Raw genomic sequence first — 24680 nt, 5'->3', positions numbered from 1 at the left:
CCTGGGCCTGCAGATCCAGATCATGACTGCTGAGGCGCTCTCCTTGTTGACTCTGCAGCTACTGGGTTTCTCTGCTTCCCCAGTGTGCAAATATCCATCACTGGACTATCTGCTGTGTAAGCCAATCTAACACACATTTTAAAATATAGGCTCATTCTAATTCTCTTTCTCTAGAGAATCTTGACTGATAGCAATTCCTTTTCAGTCAGGTCAGGTTCTTTCAGTGTACACATAGTGCCCAGACACATTCCTTATATAACATTGCTTTATAAAATTCTTATATAGGTATGAATGCATCATAATAAAATATATTATTTGTAGTTAATATCTATTCAAAATTTAAAAGCTCTCTCTATATATTGCCTCTACCTATTCCTCTTCTTCCTTTCCCCTATCCCCTGCTATTTCTCTCCCCTCTTTGAATAATAACTGTTACTTAATATTATTCAGATCAAATTTAATGCGGCATTTTAGAAAAAATATATTTAAAAAACTAATTTTTAATATGAAATCTGAAGGAATAGGTTTCCTCAAATTTTTCCACTTACATTTTCATCATCATCATCATCAACAACAATAACAAAACATTTGTTATGACACGGGGACACTGAAGAGGGGATAGGAAATATTACTAATGGCAGTGACTACCGTATACAGTGGTAGCAGATCCTCTAGGCAGGAAGTTTGAATTCACCTACTGACTTAGCTGCCCTACCTCTTTACTGTGTAGATTAAAATCTTAGGAAAGTGGAGGCGGGTTGGGAAAATTATAATTATGCAACCTAAAGTGGGACATTCCTCTGTCCAGGAATAACAGGAATCATCAGAAGGTTCTGTCTTGCTGTGTGCCAGTCTAAAAACAAAACAACAATAACGAAACACAGAGACCACAAAAATGAAGAAACATCCTTTAAGAGTGAAAACAACTGGTTTTGGATGTAGCGTGGAATATATATTTTTTTAATAGTAGTTCAGAGAAGCAAGGAAAAAGACTGCACTAAGACTCAGTGTAGGAAGGCGGGGCAAGATGGCGGCGCCTGGAGGACCCTCATTCTGAGGAGCAGCACAGCAGGATTGGCACAGTGACCAGCAATCGGAACTCTCGGCCATAAAACACAAGTGATTGTGTTTCACAGGTGAGAGGATAACCCACGGTGGGGGATTCCATCAGCTTTAACTGACCCGGCTAAACCGCTGAAGAAATCCCGGTTCCACCAGGCACTTGGTCACCAGCCTGGAGCTACACGCCAGCGCCATCTGGCCACGGTCCCAGACTGAACTGTGGGCCCACAGCACCATAGACTGGATTTCCCAGTCGAGAGATAACCCCACGGAGCAGGAAACAATTGGGACCGACCCCAGGTTACCCAGACATCCCCTGGAAAAGACTCGGGTTCCATGGGTGCCCCAGGAGCCAGCCTGGACCCAGAGCCGGGACAAAGGCGCCTGCACGGAGCCCTGCCTGCACGCCTGATTCGCCACCTCAGATAGAACTGTGGGCACCAGGGCACCAGGGCACCAGACTGTGTGTCTCTGGCAGGAGGAAACCCCCAGCGGAGGGGGTCAGCAGCTCTAACGCTTAGGACACCCAGCACCAAAACACTTCCTGGACTCACACAGACTCTTGTGCAGGCAGGAGCACTGTGCTCTGCCACCATTGTTGAGTTCCCCTGGGGCACTGGGACACACAGCTGCATCCTCAGACCTACAGGAGCCAAAGAGCCATTACAGCAGCCCTCAGATACTGTGCCAGGGATCGGCCAGTTGTCCCTGGCTGGACTGTCAAAACTGTGGGAATCCATGGTCCTTCAGGGGGGCTGCACCCACAGCATCTGGACCACAGCGGTGCCTGCAGCCGCCATCCCAGACAGAGACACACAGCTTCTGGTCCAGAGTGAGGCACCCAGCCTCCAGACCAGAGCAGTGCCCCCAGGTGACAACTCAACCTGGGTGCACATTCTCCAGGTGTAGAGCGGAGCAATCAGCCTCTGGCCCAGAGACTTGCTGAGTGCACCTCCCACTTTCCCGGACAGAACTGTGCACCCCAGGATAACAGACTGAGTTTTCCTGTTGGGAGAAAACCCCACAGCTAGGGAACCAGCAGTTTCTTCAAGAGGACTATACATGGAAATTTAGTGAGCAGCAGCACACTAAATTTATAACAAGAAACCCAGCAGTGGGGCAGCTGTCTTGAGAAATTCTATGGGTAAGAGGAGATCCCCCCCTGCCTAACATAGACCACAGCTACTACTCAGGGCTATAAACCTGAGGTGAGCAGTGGCAACTCCTGAGAAACACTGGCCATACAGTGACCATAACCAAAAAGCAGAGAAGGACTCCTTCAGGAAAAATCATCTTCCGGCCAAGGGGATACTCCCTACCTCAGGACTCCAGGAAGCACAGAAACTAACAGCCAACACCTAAATCAGCCCAATGGGTAGAGGTCAGCGTAAAGGCTCAACCAACAAAAGACAGAGCAATATGGCATCTCCAGAACCCAGCCATCCAGGGGCGAACAGCCCTGAACAATGCAGCATAATAGAAAATCAAGAAGATGACCTTACATCTATGTTGATGAAGAGAATAATAGAGGAAACACATAAAATACGTAATGAATTAGAGGAAGATAAAACCAAAAAGATCATGGCTATCCGTAAAGAAATGGAGGAAGATAAAGACAAACAGATTAGGGCCATCCGTGAAGAAATACGGGAAGATGCAGCCAAACAGCTTGTGGCCTTCAGAGAAGAAATAATTAAATCACTAAAAGAAATAAAAGAGACAGAGTTGAAGGAACTAAAAGAAAAAGAGGAAAATACAAGCAGACAGGTGAAGGAAGTAAACAAAACAACCCAAGACCTGAAGATAGAACTAGAAAAATTAAAGAAAACACAAATGGAGGAAATAATGGAGAGGAAGAATTTAGGGAAGAAAACAGGAACTACAGAGGTAAGCATAACCAACAGAATACAAGAAATGGAAGAAAGAATCTCAGGTGTAGAAGATACAATGGATACAAGAAATCGATGTATCTGTCAAAGAAAATGTTAAATCCAAATAATTCCTGACACAGACCTTCCAAGAAGACTTCCAAGAAGTCCAAGATATTATGAAAAGACAAAACCTAAGAATAATAGGAATAGAGGAAAAAGAAGACTCCCGTCTCCAAGGCCCAGAAAATATTTTCAACAAAATGATTGAAGAAAATTTCCCCAAGTTAAAGGAAAAGCCAATAAGGATACATGAGGCTTACAGAACACCCAACAAATTTGACCAGAAAAGAAAATCCTCCCGCCACATAATAATCAAAACAGTAAATATACAGAACAAAGAAAAAATACTAAAAGCTGCAAGGGAAAAAGGCCAAGTAACATATAACGGCAAACCCATTAGAATCACACCTGACTTTTCAACAGAAACTATGAAAGCCAGAAGGGCCTGGACAGACATCATGCAGATCCTAAGAGAACACAGATGTCAACCCAGGCTACTATCCCCTGCAAAACTCTCAGTCCTCATAGACGGAGAAAACAAGATATTCAATGACAAAAACAAATTTCAACAATACCTACACACAAATCCAGCATTACAGAAGATACTGGAAGGGAAAATACAACCCAAGAAAATTAGCTTCTGTCAAGAAAACACAGGAAATAATTAACCTTACTACAGCAAAACAAAAAGCAACCAAGCACACAACCTTATGAACACAGCCAACATCAAAATCAAAGGATCTAACAGCCACTGGTCATTAATCTCTCTCAACATCAATGGACTCAACTCTCCAGTAAAAAGACACAGATTAACAGAGTGGATAATTAAACAAAACCCAGCAATCTCTTGCATACAAGAAACACACCTAAAACACAAAGATAGACATTACCTGAGGGTAAAATGTTGGAAGAAGACTTTCCAAGCAAATGGACCCAAGAAACAAGCAGGAGTAGCCATTCTAATATCTGATAAAATAGACTTTCAACCAAAATTAATAAAAAGAGATAAGGAAGGACACTTCATACCCATCAAGGGAAAATTCCACCAGGAAGACATCACAATCCTGAACATCTATGCCCCAAATACAAGAGCACCCACATTTGTAAAAGAAACATTGATAAAATTTAAACCACATATAGATCCCCACACATTAGTAGTGGGAGACTTCAACACCCCACTCTCAACAAAGGACAGGTCAACAAAACAGAAATTAAACAAAGAAACAATATCTCTGACAGAGGTCATGAATCAAATGGACCTCACAGACATCTACAGAACTTTACACCCAAACACAAAAGAATTTACCTTCTTCTCAGCACCTCATGGAACCTTCTCCAAAATAGACCATATAGTTGGTCACAAAGCAAGCCTCAACAGATACAAGAAGACTGAAATAATCCCTTGTATCCTGTCTGATCACCATGGAATAAAGCTGGACTTCAACAACAACAGAAATAGCAAAAAGCCTACACACACATGGAAACTGAACAACTTGTTACTAAAGGACAGCTGGGTCAGGGAAGAAATAAAGAAAGAAATTAAAGCCTTTCTAGAACTCAATGAAAATGAAGACACAACATACCCTAACTTGTGGGACACAATGAAAGCAGTGCTAAGAGGAAAGTTCATAGCACTAAGTGCCTTCAAGAAGAAATTCGAGAAAGCTCATTCAAGCAACTTAATGGCCCACTTAAAAACCCTAGAAAAAGAAGAAGCAGACACACCAAAAAGGAGAAGATGACTGGAAATAATCAAACTCAGGGCTGAAATCAATCAATTAGAAACAAATAAAACAATTCAAAGAATCAATGAAACCAAGAGCTGGTTCTTTGAGAAAATCAACAAGATCGACAAACCCTTAACCAAGCTAACTAAAAGGCAGAGAGACACCACCCAAATCAACAAAATCAGAAATGAAAAGGGGGACATAACTACAGACACTGAGGAAATCCAAACAATCATTAGGACTTACTTCAAAAGTCTATACTCAACAAAATTTGAAAATCTAAATGAAATGGACAATTTTCTTGATAGATTTGACTCACGAAAGCTGAATCAGGACCAGGTAAATCAATTAAATAGTCCTATATCCCCCAAAGAAATAGAAGCAGTCATCAACAGTCTCCCATCCAAAAAAAGCCCAGGACCAGATGGCTTCAGCGCAGAATTCTACCAGACCTTCAAAGAAGAGCTAACTCCAATTCTCTTCAAACTATTCCACAAAATAGAAACAGAAGGAACATTACCAAACTCATTCTATGAAGCCACAATCACCTTGGTACCTAAACCTCACAAAGACTCAACAAAGAAAGAGAATTTCAGGCCAATCTCCCTTATGAACATTGATGCAAAAGTACTTAACAAAATACTTGCAAACCGGATCCAAGAACACATCAAATATATTTTCCACAATGACCAAGTAGGCTTCATCCCAGGTATGCAGGGGTGGTTCAATATATGGAAATCCATCAATGTGATCCACCATATTAACAAACTGAAAAAAAAAAAACACATGATAATCTCCCTAGATGCTGAAAAAGCATTTGACAAAATCCAACATCCATTCATGTTTAAAGTACTGGAGAGATCAGGGATACAAGGCACATATCTAAACATAGTAAAGGTGATATACAGCAAGCCTATAGCCAACATCAAACTGAATGGAGAGAAACTTAAAGCAATCCCACTGAAATCAGGGACAAGACAAGGCTGCCCACTGTCTCCATATCTCTTCAACATAGTGCTGGAAGTCCTTGCTAGAGCAATAAGACAGTCGAAGGAGATCAAGGGGATACAGATGGGAAAGGAAGAAGTCAAATTATCACTATTTGCAGATGATATGATAGTATATATGAGTGACCCCAAAAACTCTACCAGGGAACTCCTACAGCTGATAAACACCTTCAGCAAAGTGGCCGGATACAAAATTAACTCAAAAAAATCAGTAGCACTCCTGTATACAAAAGACAAAAGGGCTGAGAAAGAAATTAGAGAAACAACACCATTCATAATAGCCACAAATGACATAAAGTTCCTTGGTGTAACCCTAACCAAGCAAGTCAAAGACTTGTATGAAAAAAATTTCAAGTCTCTGAAGAAAGAATTAGAGGAAGATATGAGAAGATGAAAAGATCTCCCATGCTCATGGCTTGGCAGGATTAACATAGTAAAAATGGCCATCTTACCAAAAGCAATCTACAGATTTAATGCAATTCCCATCAAATTGCCAACACAATTCTTTACAGACCTGGAAAGAAAAATTCTCAACTTTGTATGGAATAACAAGAAACCGAGAATTGCTAAAACAATCCTCTACAATAAAAGATCTTCTGGAGGTATCTCCATCCCTGATCTCAAGCTGTACTATAGAGCAACAGTTATAAAAACTGCATGGTACTGGCATAGAAACAGAGTGGTGGATCAATGGAATTGAACAGAAGACCCAGAAATAAACCCACACACTTACGGACACCTGATTTTTGACAAAGATGCCAAAACCATACAATGGAAAAAAGATAGCATCTTCAACAAATGGTGCTGGTCCAACTGGATGTCTACATGTAGAAAAATGAAAATAGATCCATACTTATCACCCTGCACAAAACTGAAGTCCAAGTGGATCAAAGACCTCAACATAAAACCAGACACATTAAATCGGCTAGAAAAAAAAGTGGGGAATACCCTAGAACTCATTGGTACAGGAGAAAACTTCCTGAACAGAACACCAACAGCACAGGCTCTAAGAGTAACAATCAATAAATGGGACCTCATGAAATTGAAAAGCTTCTGTAAAGCAAAGGACACCATCATCAAAACAAAGCGACTGCCTACAGATTGGGAAAGAATCATCACCAACCCTTTATCTGACAGAGGACTCATATCCAATATATATAAAGAACTAAACAAGCTGAAAAGCAATAAACTAAGTAATCCACTTAAAAAATGGGGAACAGAGCTAAAGAGAGAATTCTCTGTAGAAGAATATCGAATGGCAGAGAACCACTTAAAGAAATGCTCAACCTCATTAGCTATAAGGAAAATGCAAATCAAAACAACCCTGAGATTTCACCTTACACCCATCAGAATGGCCAAGATGAAAAACTCAAGGGCCAACACATGCTGGAGAGGTTGTGGAGAAAGGGGAACCCTTCTCCACTGCTGGTGGGAATGTAAACTGGTACAACCACTCTGGAAATCAATCTGGTGCTTTCTCAGACAACTAGGAATAGCGCTTCCTCAAGATCCAGCCATACCACTCCTAGGCATATACCCAAAAGAGGCGCAAGTACACAAAAAGGACATTTGCTCAACCATGTTTGTAGCAGCTTTATTTGTAATATCCAGAAGCTGGAAACAACCCAGATGTCCCTCAACTGAAGAATGGATGCAGAAACTGTGGTACATCTATACAATGGAGTATTACTCAGCAATGAAAAAATAAGGAAATCATGAAATTTGCAGGTAAATGGTGGGACCTGGAAAGGATCATCCGAGTGAGTTGTCCCAGAAGCAAAAAGACACGCATGGTATCTACTCACTCATATAAACATACAACATAGAATAAACCCACTAAAATCTGTACATCTAAACAACTAAGCAAAAGAGAGGACCCTAACTAAAATTTTCAATCCCCATCCTGAAAGGCAAAGAGGATAGCCATCAGAAGAAAAGGAAAATAGGAAACAACCTCGGAACCCGCTACAGAGCGCCTCTGAAAGCCAGAAGAAAACAGGAAACAACCTTGAAACCTGCCACAGAGGGCCTCTGAAAGCTTCTGCAGTATAGACTGTCAAAGCAGATGCTGAGCCTGATGGCCAACTGATGGGCAGAGTGAATGGAATTCTATGTAAGAAGTGGGAAATAGTCAGAGCTGGAGGGGACGGGAACTCCACAAGGAGAGCAACAGAACAAGATAATTTGAACACAGGGAACTTCCCAGAAAATCATACTCCAACCAAGGACTATTCGTGGAGATGACCTGGAACCCCTGCACAGGTGTAGCCCATGGCAGTTCAGTGTCCAAGTGGGTTACATAGTAATGGGAAGAGGGACTGCCTCTGACATAATCTGATTGGCCTGCTCGTTGATCACTTCCCCCTGAGGGGGGAGCAGTCTTATCAGGCCACAGTAGAGGACAATGCAGCCACTTTTGATGAGAACTGATAGACTAAGATCAGAAAGAAGAGGAGAACCTCCCCTATCAGTGGACTTGGGGAGTGGCATGCATGCAGAAAGGGGAGGGAGGGTGGGATCGGGAGGGGAGGAGGGTGGGGCTTATGGGATACAAAATGAATAAAGTGTAATTAATAAAATATAAAAAAAGAATATTCAAGTAAAACTTAAGCTTCTACAACAACAACAACAACAACAACAACAACAACAACAAAAAGACTCAGTGTAGTAGAGGAGAGCTGTGATCATGTCTGTTAGAAATTCATAGTGTGCGTGACTGTTCTCTGCACAAGGCAGCCAGCTCAGTACACAGAGAGATTTCGCATACTTTAAATATCGTGTTCCTTGGAAGGCTGCTGGGTGCAATTATTTACTGAGTGAATCAATAGGTGAGGATAGGTGTGCACCGTGACTACCAGTATTAATCTGGGTATAAACTTCTCTGGTGCAGATAGTAAGTATTCATTGTAACTTTTGCGAAGTGAAAATCACAGAAAATCAAATGAATAAAATCTTTGCTATGAGATGTTTTCAATAAATACTTTTTTGGTGTGATTAGTAAGCTGGGGTAGGGATATTCTGAGTTAACAGTCCCAGGAAGCATATGAAAAACAAACAAACAAACAAACAAAAGATAAAAAATTGAAATCAGAGTTTCACTTTTCTGGTTCTGTGTCATTTGACAGGGCACAAATATGTTTTACTCATTGTGAAATCATTGTGGTTCTTAATCCTTGTTTTCTAGGGATTAGGAGAATTTTAATGCCATAATTTCTATATCCATTCTTCAGTTGAGGAACATCTGGGTTGTTTCCAGATTCTGGCTATTAAGAATAAAGCTGCTATGAACATGGTTGAGCAAATGTCCTTGTATACTTGAGCATCTTTTGGATATATGCCTAGGAGTGGTATAGCTGGATCTTGAGAAAGCACTATTCCTAATTGTCTGAGAAAGCATCAGATTGATTTCCAAAGTGGTTGTACAAGTTTACATTCCCACCAGCAATGGAGGAGGGTTCCCCTTTCTCCACATCCTCTCCAGAATGTATTATCACTTCAGTTTCTGATCTTAGCCATTCTGATGAGTGTAAGGTGAAATCTCAGGGTCGTTTTGATTTGCATTTCCCTGATGATTAAGGAAGTTGAACATTTCTTTAAGTGTTTCTCTGCCATTCGATATTTCTAGGAATGGTATAGTTGGATCTTGAGATAGTACTATTCCTAATTTTCTGAGAAAGCACCAGATTGATTTCCAAAGTGCTTGTACAAGTTTACATTCCCACCATCAGTGGAGGAAGGATCTCCTTTCTCCACATCCTCTCCAGCATGTGTTGTCATTTGAGTTTTTCATCTTAGCCATTCTGATGGGTGTAAGGTGAAATCTCAGGGTATTTTTGATTTGTATTTCCCTAATGACTAAGGACATTGAGCATTTCTTTAAGACTTTCTCTGCCATTCAGTATTTCTCATTTGCGAATTCTCTGTTTTGCTCTTTACCCCATTTTTTAACTGGATTACTTCACTTGTTGATGTTTAACTTCTTGGAGGGAACAGGAACACCACAAGGAGAGCAACAGAACCAAAAATATCTGAGCCAAGGGGTCTGTTCTGAGACTGATACTGCAACCAAGGACCATGCATAGAAATAATCTAGAACCCCTGCACAGATGTAGCCCATTGGCAGCTCGGTCACACAGTGTGTTCCCTAGTAAGGGGAACAGGGGCTGACTCTGACATGAACTCAGTGGCTGGCTCTTTGATCACCTACCCCTGAGTGGGGAGTAGCCTTAATAGGCCACAGAGGAAGATGATGCAGCCAGTCCTGATGAGACCTGATAGGCTAGGGTCAGAGGAAATGGGAGGAGGACCTCCCCTTTCAGTGGACTGGGGGTGGGCAGGGGAGGAGAATAGGGAGGAAGGGCGGGATTGGGAGGACACGAGGGAGGGGGCTACAGCTGGGATATAATTTGAATAAATTGTAATAAATTAAAAAATTAAAAAAGGAAGAATTTAATAAGTACAAATAAATTCAGTTATTTAGGGACACACTGTGTAATGTTTAGTACTCTTTAATATGTGTTACTCAAAAACTTCTAAGACATAGTTTGAGAATACATATATGAATGGAATAGGTACAGAGAATCATAACTCAGAGGGCCCAGCAACACTTGGCTAAACCTTATTTCTCAATATTTAATCTAAAATGTCATCGTGGTTTTGTTTTTTAACTTTGGCATTTTTATAAATTAAGTAAAAACCCAGAAGTTACAAGTCCAAATTAAATTTTTGCTCAATTAAAAATAATGACCAACTAAATCCCCAGGTTGTGATATTCTTCAGAGTCAAAGAACAAAGTTGTTTGTTTGTAGATGTTAATGGTAATTTGGCTATGCTCATAAAATATTAAGAGGCAAGTAGCAGGAAGCCAGTTGTTATGCTGTTCTGAAAATGGAAAGAAATTTATTTGGGTAGCAATGTGGACCCTGGCTCTGATTTTTCATTTTTTTTTTTTCTTGGCTTTTCATTTGTTTTTGTTGTTTTATTTATTTATTTTACTTTAGGGATTTTTCTTTCTCTAATGTGTTAAATTGTGATTCAGGGAAGAGCTGCCAATTAGTTATCTAGTACCCAGTGATTTGCCCCAAGAATATATATAAGTGTGTGCATATGTGTGTGTGTGTGTGTGTGTGTGTGTGTGTGTGTGTGTAGCAACAATTAAAGAAAAAGAAGCCATGGAGCTGAGACAGTGCAAGAGGGTGGATAGGAGGAGCTGGAGGGAGAAAAGAGAAGAAGAGATATGATGTAATATATTATACTTTTAAGAAATAAAAATATTATTTAAAAAAGAATTATGGCACAAGTCCACTGAGAAATGAAAAGTTCATTTATAAATACCACTGTCTCTGATAACTGTCTTTAAGGAATTTGGGAATATACCTCAAACACCATTTTCTAAAATACTGTTTTAAGATCTCCTAGTGTTTGTCATGCACTCATTTCAAAATTGTTTGTCTCAAGCTGAAGAGATGGATCAGTGATTAAGAAAGGTTACTGCTCTTGCAGGAGACCAGAACTTAGTTCCAAAAACCAATGTTGAGCGGCTTACAGCAGTCTATAATTCCAGGCTAGAGGGACCCAATGTCTCTGACCTCCAAGAACACCTGCATGCATGTATACATGCACAAACACCACATATTCATAATGTAAAATCAACAAAATAGATGTTTCAAAACAAATCAAGTCATAGAATTTTCAACTAAAATAAGGAAACTTGCAATTTTAGCAACATGGGACTATGAAAAATGTGTTTTTCTTCATTTCTGTTTTCTTTTACAGAGGCCTCGATCTTTTTATTGTTTTTCAAGAAGAATAAAATAGTTCTTTCAAAAGGTTCTCATAAAAACACAAAAGAAAGGGAGTGGTGACAGCCAATGCCCACACTTCCAGCAATTAAACTTGCTTTCAGCAGTCTGGCAAGCACTATCCCGTCAACATTTTAGTTTTCCTAACACAGAATCTCCTACTTTTCATGGACACAATCATTACATATTCCGTTTTCAAAACTGCAAAAAAATAGCCATATCCTTTGAGAAATATTTAAAATGTACTGAAAAATATAGTGTAACAAGTAAATACAAATTTAATGGGATAGTATTCCCATGTGTATTTATTTTACAATTGGGAAAATGAGTACATTTTATGAAGTTCAATGGCATACGCCATATATATTAAAATATGACTGATAATATCTAGTCCAGAATTTTAGTCTACAAAAATGCTAAAGAAAAAAATGTTACCTCCTTCTCCAACATCAAGCCTTCTGCTCTCAGGTTCTTTTCAAATGTGTTTCTTTTGTCATACTGTATGCTTGTCTTTCGATAAACCAGAATGTAATCAATTCGCTTTTTGCCATCTTTGAATAAGAGTCCACTGGATGCTATGTAATTCATGTCATTCTGTGAGGGGGGGAAAAAGAAGAACATTGGTTAATAGTGTAAGGTAGATAATCACGCATGCTGGTTATAGTCACTAGTCAACCGATACCAGAAAAAAAAAAATGTGTTTTACATGCCTACTGAGTTGTATGGAAATATAATTCAAGCTAGTCTGCAATCTAAGTTAGGAAACAGGCAAGCAAGTTTGTCATTAGGTTTGTAATTTGATGGCTGATCCCTGAGTTGGTATATGTATTATTCAATAAGCCCCTGTAAAAAATGCCAGCTATTAACTTCCATATCGACGAAACCTTGTCCAGATGTACTTGTACTCTATCATGTTGATTCACAACTTACATTACAAAGAGAAGGACACTATGGCTGAAAGAAATGAAGCCAACATAACACCATGTGTTATTTAAAACTTACACAAATAACCGCTTTTCTAAACATTTGTCAATAATGCTGAGACCAAACAATCCCTGTACTACAAGCCTCTGAAAATGTTTACACTTGGGATCTGACTGCAAAGTGATGGAAATAGTGCACTCATTAAAACTCATAGCTAGCTCATCAAAACTGGTTGAAGATGCTGAGGAGGTGGCTCAACCTGTAAAAAGTGCTTGCTGAGCAACCGTCAGGAACTGCTTACAGATCTTCAGAATTCATGTAAAAGCCAGCCACGAAAATGTATTTGCCAGTGATCCCAACATGCTTCAGTATAGAAACGGAAGGAGGTCTTCTGGCCTTCTGAGGCCAGCTAGTCTGGCTAATGCAGCAGCCAAGACAAAGACAGTCTCAAACAAGGTGGAAACAGCAGACCTGAACTTTGTCCTTTTTAAAATTTCATTTTTTACAATTTATTCATTTTTTTTAGATCCCGATCGTAGCCCCCTCCCTCAACTCCTCCTGGTCCCACCCTCCCTCCTTCTTCCTCCTTATCCCCTTGTCCTAGTACACTGAAAGGGGAGTTCTCCAACACTGCCGTTTGTCCTTAGCTTATCCACTCTCATCTGGGCTGTCTGGATCCTCTTTCTCTGTGGCCTGGCAAGGCCTCATTGTCAGGGGAAATGGGTCACAGAGTGCACACTGCAGCACACACATGTGCTCCCTATACCTACCCACAAGGCAGTTTGAAGAATCTCTTGCTGCTGTTGCCAATATCTGAAACTAGTTTTATAAACTGATGGATTTTCAGCTTGGTATCTTCCTCCCAGCATTCATCATGAATTATCTTTTTTTAAATTAAATTTTCATTTTTTATATTAATTACAGTTTATTCAATTTGTATCCCAGCTGTAGTCCCTTCCCTAATTCCCTCCCAATACCACCCTCCTTCCTTCCTCTCCTCCCATGCCCATCTCCTAGTCTATTGGTAGCAAAGGTCCTCCTCACCCTCCATCTGACTCTAGCTTATCAGGTCTCATCAGAACTGGCTGCACTGTCTTCCTCTGTGGCCTGGCAAGGCTGCTACCCCTTCGGGGTGGGGAGAGGTTATCAAAGAGCCAGGAACTGAGTTCATGTCAGAGACAGTTCTTGTTCCCCTTACTAACGTACCCACTTGGATACTGAGCAGGAGTTCTAGGTTATATCCATGAATGGTCCTTGGTTGGAGTATCAGTCTCAGAAAAGACCCCTGCACCCAGATGTTTTGGTTCTGTTGCTCTCTTTGTGAAGCTCCTGTCCCCTCCAGGTCTTTCTAGTTCCCCCTTCTTTCATAAGATTCCCTGCACTGTGCCCAAGGTTTGGCTATGAGTCTCAGCATCTGCTTTGATCACTGCTGTGTAGAGTCTTTCAGAGGCCCTCTGTGGTAGGCTCCTGTCCTGCTTCCTGTTTTCTCCTTCTTCCAGTGTCCACCCCATTTGTCTTTTTGAGTGAAGAATGATCATCTTACCTAGGGTCCTCCTTCTTGCTTAGCTTCTTTAGGTGTACAGATTTTGCTATGTTTATCTAATATCATATATTGAGTATCCACTTATAAGTAAGTATATACACAATGCCCTATAATGCTCTGAATACTTTCCAACATTCCTTTAAAAATACTACTAAGACAATTTAGGTTGTATCATTATCTTCTTTTTAATTATATTGTTATAATTTAAGGTAATTTTTAATTTAAATAGTTTTAATCAGATTCTTCCCCTCCCCTAAATTATTCCAGATGATCCCCTATTCCTACCCACTCAAATTTAAGCTCTTTCTCAAAAAAAATGAACAAACGTTAATACAACAACAAAATCTCCCAACCAAACCAAATCAAATCAAACAAAATGTACCTCCTCAAAAAATAAAAAACTAAATACCCTCAACAAAAGTGTAACCAAATAAAAGTACACAAAAGATATAATGTTCAATTATATGTTATATGCTATAATCCTGAACACAAGTCCTGCCTTTTGAAGCCAATCTATCCAGTATCATCTAAGTAAAGTGGATTCTTCTCTCTCTGAGAAGTAATAAATGAACATTCAGTTGCTAACCTGTACCCCAGTGGCTTAGTTTTCATCCAACCATGCATCCATCCATTCATTCATTCATTCATCCAACCATTGATTTCATTCTTATTTGTAAAAAAATAATAAAATAAAATAAGATAAAACAAAAACTATCACATTGAATTGGGACAAGACGAAAAAAGTTACTTAAACAAAACTACATTTACAGATTAAGACATTTTCTGATGACTTTATAAAGGGTGCTATAGCATTCTAATTTCCAAGATCATTTAGAAAATTAAGGCCTTGAACGAAGGCCCACTGACCTCCATTCTCTACTCCCCTCTCAGCTATTTGGATGACTGTGTTAGCTTTCTATTCCATATTTCCTATATAGGCATTCTTGAGATTCAAACAAGCTGCATGACACAGGGGCTAGCATAATTTTAGACAAAGGTATATCAAACTACTATGAAGAGCCTGGTTAGGACAAATGAACAGCTCCAGAGACCTGAGGACCCAAGAAAGTGGTGTTTATGGACCTAAAGAGTAAAAATTCATTCAGATGACAGATGCAAAAGAATGTCACCACAAAATGGGGTATGTTTCTCAGGAGTCCAGGTATGCTTGCTCTGTTCTGCGATTAAGTAGTCAGTCCATTGTGTGAGTGCGTCGCCTAGAGACTACCTTCCTCCTCTCTCCCACCCCCCAACCCTGGCTCAAAAACAAGAACGTGTGGTACATGGATTTGTGTGTGTGTGTGTGAACAGAAAATTGCCAAGATTTTATAAGGACTATTTTATTAAGTAGGGTTGTTTTATTGTCAACTTCCAACACATTAGAATCTCACCTGCATAGGAAGCCTCCACTGAGGCATTGTTCCACTTTCCTTAATGAATGTGGGAACAGCCACTCCAAATGTGGGTGGGAACTTCTTGTAGCAGTCCAGTTTAAAAAAAAAATAGCCATGGCAGAAGAGAGGTCATTTGCTTGTTGCTTCCTTAGCCTCCTTACTGCAGCTGCTGATTCCTTTGGTGATATCAGAATTAGTATTTTCTGCCTCCTTTATCATTGACTGAGAGTCAGTGGTTCTTCTGCAGCCTCCAGGCTTTCTGCTCCAGACTGATACTACTTTAAGCATCCAGCCTTAGGACCCAAGCAACTATTAGGTTTCCAGTTTTACAACTATGACACAGATGTTGTTACTATTTCTACGTAAGCTGATTTAATAAATTATATATAGAGCAGTAGAATATGTGTGTATATATATACATATATATACGTATATATACACATATTAATTTTATCTTTTTCGTTCCTCTAGAGAATCCTACCAGATACAAAAAATAGGTCACCAACACTAGCACACACAACAAGGCCTTACATAATAGTGACAACAAAAGCTATCACTCATTTACTTTGGACCACACATGTAACTGTTTCACTAAGTGTTTACTAAATGCTTTAGAACACTATTTATTTATAATAAACTACATGTAGTAAGAACAGTTATGAAACAATCAAAAAATCCGTATGTAAAAGTTAGATTCAAAATATTTAGCTCATTTGTATGTGGCAACCTTGAAGAAAATAGTATCTATTCTATATAGGTGACTCTAAAGTTATATTTAAAGCATTCACTATTATATCCTGTATTTATCAAGTTTAAAATAAAAACATTTTTCTAGACCTTAAAACATTTTCTTGAATCCTAAACAACCTAAGTCTAACTGTGAAACTGTACGGTTGTTTAACTTAATCCCACACAGCCTTTTAGGCACATTTTGATCTGAATACAAAGAAACATAACCGGCCCCCAGATATCACAAAAAGGAAGCAATAAAACCGAAGGATGACTTACTTAAGCATCTTATCTGGGGTTTTAACAACTATGTTTAAACAGAATCTGTTCCCTCTTTCTCAACATTTGTCACATCTTCATGCACCATCTAACTGTGATAACCTTTTTATTAAATTATTTTAATATCGTGACTTCTCTAGGAGGGATGAGCACTGAGTGAACTCCAGCACTGTGGATGAGGTCAGGTGACTCCCTTCCTTTGGGTCTGCCAAATGTTGTCTACGGTGTCCCTTACTTTCTCTAATGTTCTCTTTTTAGCGCCTCATAACATTTAGGTTACCTGTGATAACCCTTTGATTAACTTATTGGTAAGAGTCTGACTTATCTACTTGCTTCCCTCTACTCCATTCTCAGTATGAAGGATGAGGTACTGAGTGACCCCCTGCACTGTGGGTGAGGTCAAGTGACACCTTCCTTTCAGGTACTCCAAGGGTTTTCTGTGGCGATCCCACTTTCTCTATTATTATTTTCCATTGCACTTGATAATTGCTATCGTGGTACTTAACTATTTACATTTTTTACTGACTGTTTCACGATGGTACAATTAGAATTTTATGAAGGAAGGTGGTCTAGTTTGCTTTTCTCCTGCTCCTTTAATACAGTAATCAAAAGTAGCTCGTGTAAGATTCTTAGCCTCTGTTTCGATACCTGGATAAGTAGAGTCTTTCAGACGCCTTCTGTGGTAGGCTCCTGTCCTGCTCCCTGTCTTCTCCTGCTTCGGATGTGTATCTGGTTTGCCCTTCTGAATGAGGATTAACATCTTCCCAAGAGGTCTCCTTGTTGTTTAGCTTCTTTAGGAGTATAGATTTTATTAGGTTTATCCTATATTATATGTCTTATTATCTATTATGAGTGAGTATATACCATATGTGTCTTTTTGCATGGAATTTTATGAAAGAATGGGGAGATAGAAAAATCTGGAAGGGACAGAAGCTACAAAATGAGAGCAACAAAGCCAAAAAATACTGGCCCAGCAGAGACTGATACAGCAATCAAGGAACATGCATGGAGAGGACATAAAACTAGCCCTGCTTAGATGTAGCCCATACACTCAGTCTCTAAGTGGGTTCCCTAGTAAGAGGAGCAGGGACTGTCTCTGGCATGAACTCAGTGCAGGCTCACTGATCATCTCTCCCTGGGAGTGCAGCCTTGCCAGGCCACAGAGGAAGACAATGCAGACAGTCCTGATGACACCAAATAAGCTAGGGTCAGATAGGAGAGAAGAACCTCCCCTATCAGTGGACTCGGGGAGGGGCATAGGGGGAGAAGAGGGAGGGAAGAGGGAAGAGTGGGAGGGAGAAAGAGAGGGTACTATTGGGAGCAGACCACATCTGGAATACAAAGTGAATAACTTGTAATAAATAATAAATTTTAAAAATCCTGGAAAAAACAGTTGCTTGTGGGAGAAAGGTTTGATTTGGTTTACAGGTTACAATTCACCATGGTGGGGAAGCTATGACATGAACTCATGGAAGGAGATTAAGTTAGAAAGTATGAAGGCGTACTGCTGACCACCCTCTTCCCTTTCTTCTGCTCTGCTACTTTATTTCACATTCGTAACCTCTCTGCCCTGTTGTTGCATTGACCACAGTTGGTGTGTTCTTTATCAGTTAGCAATCAAAAACCCATCCCACAGAACTAGGCCAGTTTAATGAAGGCAATTCTTCACAGTGGATTTTCTGCTCCCCCTTTTTTCTATTGTGTTCGATAAGTAATTCAAATCTATAACTTTTTGACTAAACACATAGTAAATAAGTCAATAAATATTTGTAGAAAGAAGGAAAAAGACAAGAGAGAGGGAAACAGGAAGATATTAAATGATCAGGAATACTCATACATAGCCTGGTAGGACTAACTTAAAAAGACTATGAGGTTTGGAAAAATATCCATTTATCATTTTCTTCCCTTTAATATTTATAGAAAATCAATGTTATGATACCGAGTGAACATTCACATCCACGCAATAGTTCAGTGTTAACAGCTTGCCTGCTACTTTACACCCAAGACCCAATGCCCTCTGTATTTATTTCTTCGTATGCAGCCCTCTTCAGTTCAGTTAAAAAAACAAAACAAAACAAAACAACAACAAAAAAAACAGCAGTTGAGATTTGCAGTACCAGCAGTATATTAGATGTAGAAAAACGTCACTCAGTTATAGGACCTATGAATGAAGATAGAGGGTGATTGCTACAGTAACTAATACAAGACAGAACATTTTTTTAAAAAGGGACTTAATTGTTTTGATACTAACATAAACTGAAAATGAAACTTTGGTTGTTATAGATATTTTTTTTTCTATATTTACCCAACTGGGTGTTAAACTTACTCGAAGAAATGCCTACCTTATTAAAAAAACTGATACCTTATTGATAATAATTGACATCCAGTAGCATGTCCAAATGCCATCTCTGTTTGAGTAAACAGTCAAAAACTGTATTAATCAGTGTTGCGGTTTATTATCCAATTGTTCTGTCAAATCTAAGTTATAAATAATGATTTTTTTTCATTTTTCCTACAAATACAGATATAGGAAAGATATAAAAATACAAAAGAAAAGCAAGATAGTATTTAGAGATCTTTTCTAAATTATCTGAAAGAAACTTAATACAGGTTCTACACAGTTAGTTAAGTGCACTCTTTTTTGAAATAGGACAAGCATTTGCTGTGCTGTTACCTAGCCCGTGCTGGTGTGTTTTGCTTAAACGAAGAACTGACAGAAAATTTGTCATAAATATCATTAAAAGATACAAAAAGTAAAACTTCAGGTACTTTCCAATAAAAATATTTGACAAATAATAAAATCAGATCTCATTTCTGTAAGGATTTAGTGATGTACTTTCCAACCAGTATGGGGTATGTTAAATTTATATTTAAGATTTTCATTTCTATTAATTCTAGGACATAGAATAAAATTGCCTTTTTTGCAGAGAACCTGGGTTGCAGAAAATTTGTCAGCTTCCTGTTTGTGGTGGTTAGTCTTGTCAACTTGACACAACCTGGCTGTAGTGGGAGCCTCAGATGAAGAATGGCCTCATTCGGATTGGCCCCTGGCCAAGTCTGTGCAGAAATGCCTTGACTGATGATTGATGTGAATGGCATAGCCCGTTGTGAGCAGCGCTATTCCTAGGAAGTTCAACCTGTTCTGTGTACAAACACTGACTGAGAATGAGCCAGGATACAACTATAACGCAACATTCTTCATGGCGCTCTATTGATGAGGTTGATGAGGTCTAAAAGCACTGTGACCTGTGGACAGAGTGAAGTTCTCCCCTCTCCAGAGTAAATCTTAGGAATTTGCCTATTTTCCCACTCTCTGATGTACTGGAGTAATACGCCATGGCTTTGTTAATAGTTTTTCCCCTATCTTTGGAATATGAATCACATGATAAGGAAATACTGGAAACAGAATGTAGGGGAATGATTTCAAGGAATTGAATAACAGGATACAGTCATCAGGGGACTGTCATCAGGGAACTATTTAATGGGCTCCAGTAAGCAGTAGGGGTCACATTATTTGGATTTAATAAAATCAGTAAAGTTTAGAACATAATATTAGATCATGTCATCAGTCTGTGGCTAATTTTTGATTATCAGTGGAGCAAGCTTTCAAACAAGTAAAATTCAACATGATACATTGGGTGAGGTATTTAAATTTTAATTAAAATAATTAGGCTCCAGTTAACTGTGTCTCTTGTTTATTTAGTTTAACAGTGCTCAGTCTCCATTTTTTAAAAATTTTTTTATTAATTACACTTTATTCATTTTGTATCCCCCCATAAGCCCCTCCTACCTCCCCTCCCGATCCCACCCTCCCTCCCCTTTCTGCATGCATGCCATTCCCCAAGTCCACTGATAGGGGAGGTTCTCCTCTCCTTTCTGATCTTAGTCTATCAGTTCTCATCAAAAGTGGCTGCATTGTCCTCTTTCAGTGTCCAAGTGGGTTACATAGTAATGGGAAGAGGGACTGCCTCTGACATAATCTGATTGGCCTGCTCGTTGATCATCTCCCCCTGAGATGGGAGCAGCCTTATCAGTCTCCATTTTTAAATGGAGTAATTTGTGAGCTTTTAAACCAGAATAATATTGATACCAACTATGAAGAAATGTAACTATGCCTAAATGAAATAATGCATGAGGAACATTTACTGACTGACTCACTCTAAAAGATCATAAAAAGGTAATGTTTGTATAGGAAAAATAGTTGGAAAATTATATGGGACCAAGAAGATGGTTCAGCATATTAAGCTTTTCGCTGACAAACATGACAACATGAGCTCCATCCCTGCAACCCACATGGTGGTAGAAGTAGGTGGAAGGAGAGAATCAGCTTCTGTAAGTGGTCTCTTGAACTCCACATACATGCTATGGCAAGAACACACACACCTATTTGCACATACGCACACACTGCACACACAGTAAATTCACACTTAAATGAAACAAACACATAAATATAAAACTTGTATACTCCTCAGCAATTAAAAACAAGGAAATCATGAAATTTTCAGGCAAATGGTGGGAACTAGAAAAGATCATCCTGAGTGAGGTAACTCAGAAGCAGAAAGACACACATGGTTTATACTCACTTATAAGTGGATACCATACATATAATATAGGATAAACATACTAAAATCTGTACACCTAAAGAAGCTAAGCAAGAAGGAGGACCTTGGGTAAGATGACCAATACTCATTCAGAAAGGCAAAAGGGATGGACATCAGAAGAGGGAGAAAACAGAACAGGACAGGAGCCTACCACAGACGGCCTCTAAAAGACAGCCTCTTACTCTACCCTGCAGGGTATTAAAGCAGATGCTGAGACTCATAACCAAACTTTGGGCAGAGTTCAGGGAATCTTTTGAAAGAAGTGGGAGACGAAAGACCTGGAGGGGACAGCATCTCCACACTGAGAGCAACAGAAGCAAAATATCTGGGCAGAGGGGTCTTTTCTGAGGCTGATACTCCAACCAAGAACCATTCATGGAGATAACCTATAACCCCTGCACAGATATAGCCCATGGCAGCTCAGTGTGGAAGTGGGTTCCCTAGTAAAGGGAACAGGGACTGTCTTTGACATCAACTCAGCTCTTTGATTACCCCCTCTCCCCCTGGGGGGGAACAGTCTTCCCAAACCACAGGGGAAGACATTACAACCAGTCCTGCTGAGACCTGATAGGATAGGGTCAGATGGAAGGGGAGGACTGCATCTCTCAAAGGACTGGAGTAGCTGCAGGGAGGAGAAGAGGGAGGAAGGGGGGGACTGAGAGGGGCCGAGGGAAGGGGCTACAGCTGGGATACAAAATAAATAAATTTTAATTAATAAAAATTAAATTAATTAAAAAACTTGTATCTAACCAATTTATATTCTTTTTGCTTGTTTTTTAGTGATTCAATACCCCTTAAGCTTGTAGGAAAATAGACTTTCTCAGGACAAAGAGCTGAACAAATAGATAAATAATATGCAAGATACAGATATGAACAATTTTGAGTCTAGAAACAGCAAAGGCAAAGCAGATATTTGTTACATATATGATATATCTCACATATCACAATTCACTAGAAAATATCAGTATAATTCAGTTTAATGAAACATTACAAAATAGCTATTTATGCAAGTAATAATTTTAGAAATATAACCTCAAAAACTCTTATAGAAATCCCACTGAGTCCTTCTCTGAATCATGATGTCCTCCATACTCAAAATAACTATAATTTTTTTCTTTTATGGTTCTGATAGTCTTACTTCCCTTTCCTTTTATCAACAAAGGGTATGTCATTAAATGTTTAGTTTATGCCAATAAAACATAAAATGATTTTCATGTCTAGTTACTTTCATGAAAAATTATAGCTGTAAAATCCATTTCTAATTTCCATACCTTTGCATTTCTTTTCCGGTCATGTATTATCATAACGTATGGATACATCAGAAATTCTATCTCCTAATGTTGACAGACATTTGGGCTGCATCCTCTCTTGATTACTGCAAAGCTATTATGAACATCCACCTTTATATCTTGCAGTACTTACTTGGGAGTCTTTCTATTAGGTGTGTCTGTGAGAAAATAATTGACTCATAATGTTTATTTTCAACTTCAATATGTAGTTATAATCAACTTTGTAAGTTGATTTGTGTCCTTGCCAGTAGTACTTATGTGCCTTGTGGTTCCTGACTGCTCTCCAATCATTCAAAATTGTGGAGATAGATAATAGTCATTTATTGCTATTTAATTATTTATTTATTTATTTTTATTAATTACAGTTTATTCACTTGGTATCCCCCTGTGCCTCCCTCCATCCTACCCTCCCAATCCCACCTTCTTTCTTCCCCACCCATGTCCCTCTCCCAGTCCACTGAAAAGGGAGGTCCTCCTCCCCTTCCCTCTGATCCTAGTCTATCAGGTCTCATCAGGAGTGGATGCATTGTCTTCTTCTGTGTTCTGGTAAGGCTGCTCACCACTCAGGAGGAGGTGATCAAAGAGCAGGCCAATCAGTTCATGTCAGAGACAGTCCATATCCCTGTTTCTATGGAGGCCACTTGGATACTGAACTGCCATAGGCTACCTCTGTGCAGGGGTTCCAGGCCATCTTCATGAGTGGTCCTTGGCTGGAGCATCAGTTTTAGAAAAGACGCTTGTGCCCAGACTTTTCAGATATGTTGCTGTCCTTATGGAACTCCTGTCCTCTCCAGGTCTTACTATCTCCCCTTTCTTTCATAAGATTCCTTAACCTTTGCCCGAAGTTTGGCTATGAGTCTCAACATCTGCCTCCATACCCTGCAAGGTAGAGTCTTTCAGAGGCTCTCTGTGGTAAGCTCCTTTCCTGTTCCCTGTTTTCTCCCTCCTCCGATGTCCATCTTCTTTGCCTTTCTGAATGGGGATTGAGGATCTTAGCCAGAGTCCTCCTTCCTGATTAGCTTCCTTGGACATCTGCTCAACCATGTTTGTAGCAGCTTTATTTCCAGCCAGAAGCTGGAAACAGCCCAGATGCCCCTCAGTTGAGGAATGGATACAGAAATTGTGGTACATCTACACATGGAATATTACTTAGCTATAAAAAAAAAACAAGGAAATCATGAAATTTACAGATGTTTTAATTTTTATTCCCATTTCTAATGAGTTTCTGTTCTACAAGTATTCTAGATAACATGCCCTTTGAATTTTATGTGTTAAAATCTACAATGTCAGTCTTCAGATAAAATTTCACTATTTAAATGACACTTACTCTCAAGGTGTTCTGTTCCTGTTTATGAAAGGCATTTCTTATCCCTAGGTTGTGAGGATTTCTTCCTCAGTTGTGCAGAACAAGATCCTTCCTCCTCATAAGACTGAGATCCAAGGGCTGGTAGATGGCCCTGTGGTTAAGAACACTGGCTGTTCTTCTAGAAAATGCAAATTTGATTCCCAGTACCCACAAGGTGGCTCAGGTTCAAGAGGGTTTGATGCCCTTTCTTTGCATCTGTTGGAAGCAGGCACAAAAGTGGTATACAGACTTGCACACAGGCAGAAGACTAATACATGTAACATACATACATACATACATATATAATTAAATAAAAGAAAAAATAAGGTAGATAATCAGTGTCTACTGCATTAAACAGTAGGATAAAATATGCAGCAAAGATCAACTTTTATTCTTACCATGTTCTGGGTCCTACAGAAAAAATATCCTTTTCCTCATTACCTTCCAGCACCGCTTTTGTCCCAACTCTAGTTTCCATCCATGAAAGCATTGGTTGGAATGAAGGTAATCATAGTTCACTTGCTGACTTTTGTATTGGAGAGAATGTACCTCTGTTTGTCAATGTTGATATTTAGCATATATTATTGTACACAGGTCCTAGCCCAATTGATAGAATCTTACCAGGAGTTATGTAACATGAGTAGCCTGCATAGGTCAAATCTTCTTGTTTACTTATTAGTTTACTTATTACTCATACTTACTTATGAGTCTTATTCTAGGCTAAAGATTTTATTTTATCACACTCAATTACATGAAAAATCATTTCCTGTATGCATGATTTTTATCCGCAGCCCATATCTGCTCCCAACCACATAGACTTTATTTTACAAAGTTTGATAATCAATTTATAATTCTGCCCATTTTATGAATTTATGGTGTTTTTTTTTTCCTAATTGGATTCAATGAGTGACATAGACATTCACTGAAAGTCAAATGGACAGTATGTCTCAGGATTTCTTAGGACTGCACCTGTTATGCATGGCAATGGCTGTTTACTTTTCCTGGATATGTGGCTCCTTTAGATCAGTGTTGAGTATACACAGTGGAC

General features: G+C 39.3%; 1 protein-coding gene across 1 annotated transcript in view; it reads right to left on the bottom strand.

The window, feature by feature from the left end:
- The window catches only part of Ano3 (anoctamin 3), a 177778-nt gene that overhangs the window by 114289 nt on the left and 38809 nt on the right, over window positions 1-24680 (bottom strand). The window contains exon 2 of the mRNA XM_055599197.1: window positions 11964-12122. Coding sequence (XP_055455172.1) covers window positions 11964-12122 — 159 coding nt within the window. The remainder of the gene's footprint in view (window positions 1-11963; window positions 12123-24680) is intronic.

This window comes from Psammomys obesus, unplaced genomic scaffold (assembly GCF_907164565.1).
Source record: "Psammomys obesus unplaced genomic scaffold, mPsaObe1.curated_primary_1811, whole genome shotgun sequence".
NCBI classification, from domain to species: Eukaryota; Metazoa; Chordata; class Mammalia; order Rodentia; family Muridae; genus Psammomys; species Psammomys obesus.
Note: the sequence above shows the minus strand (reverse complement) of the source record. Positions and strands in the feature narration are given on the sequence as shown.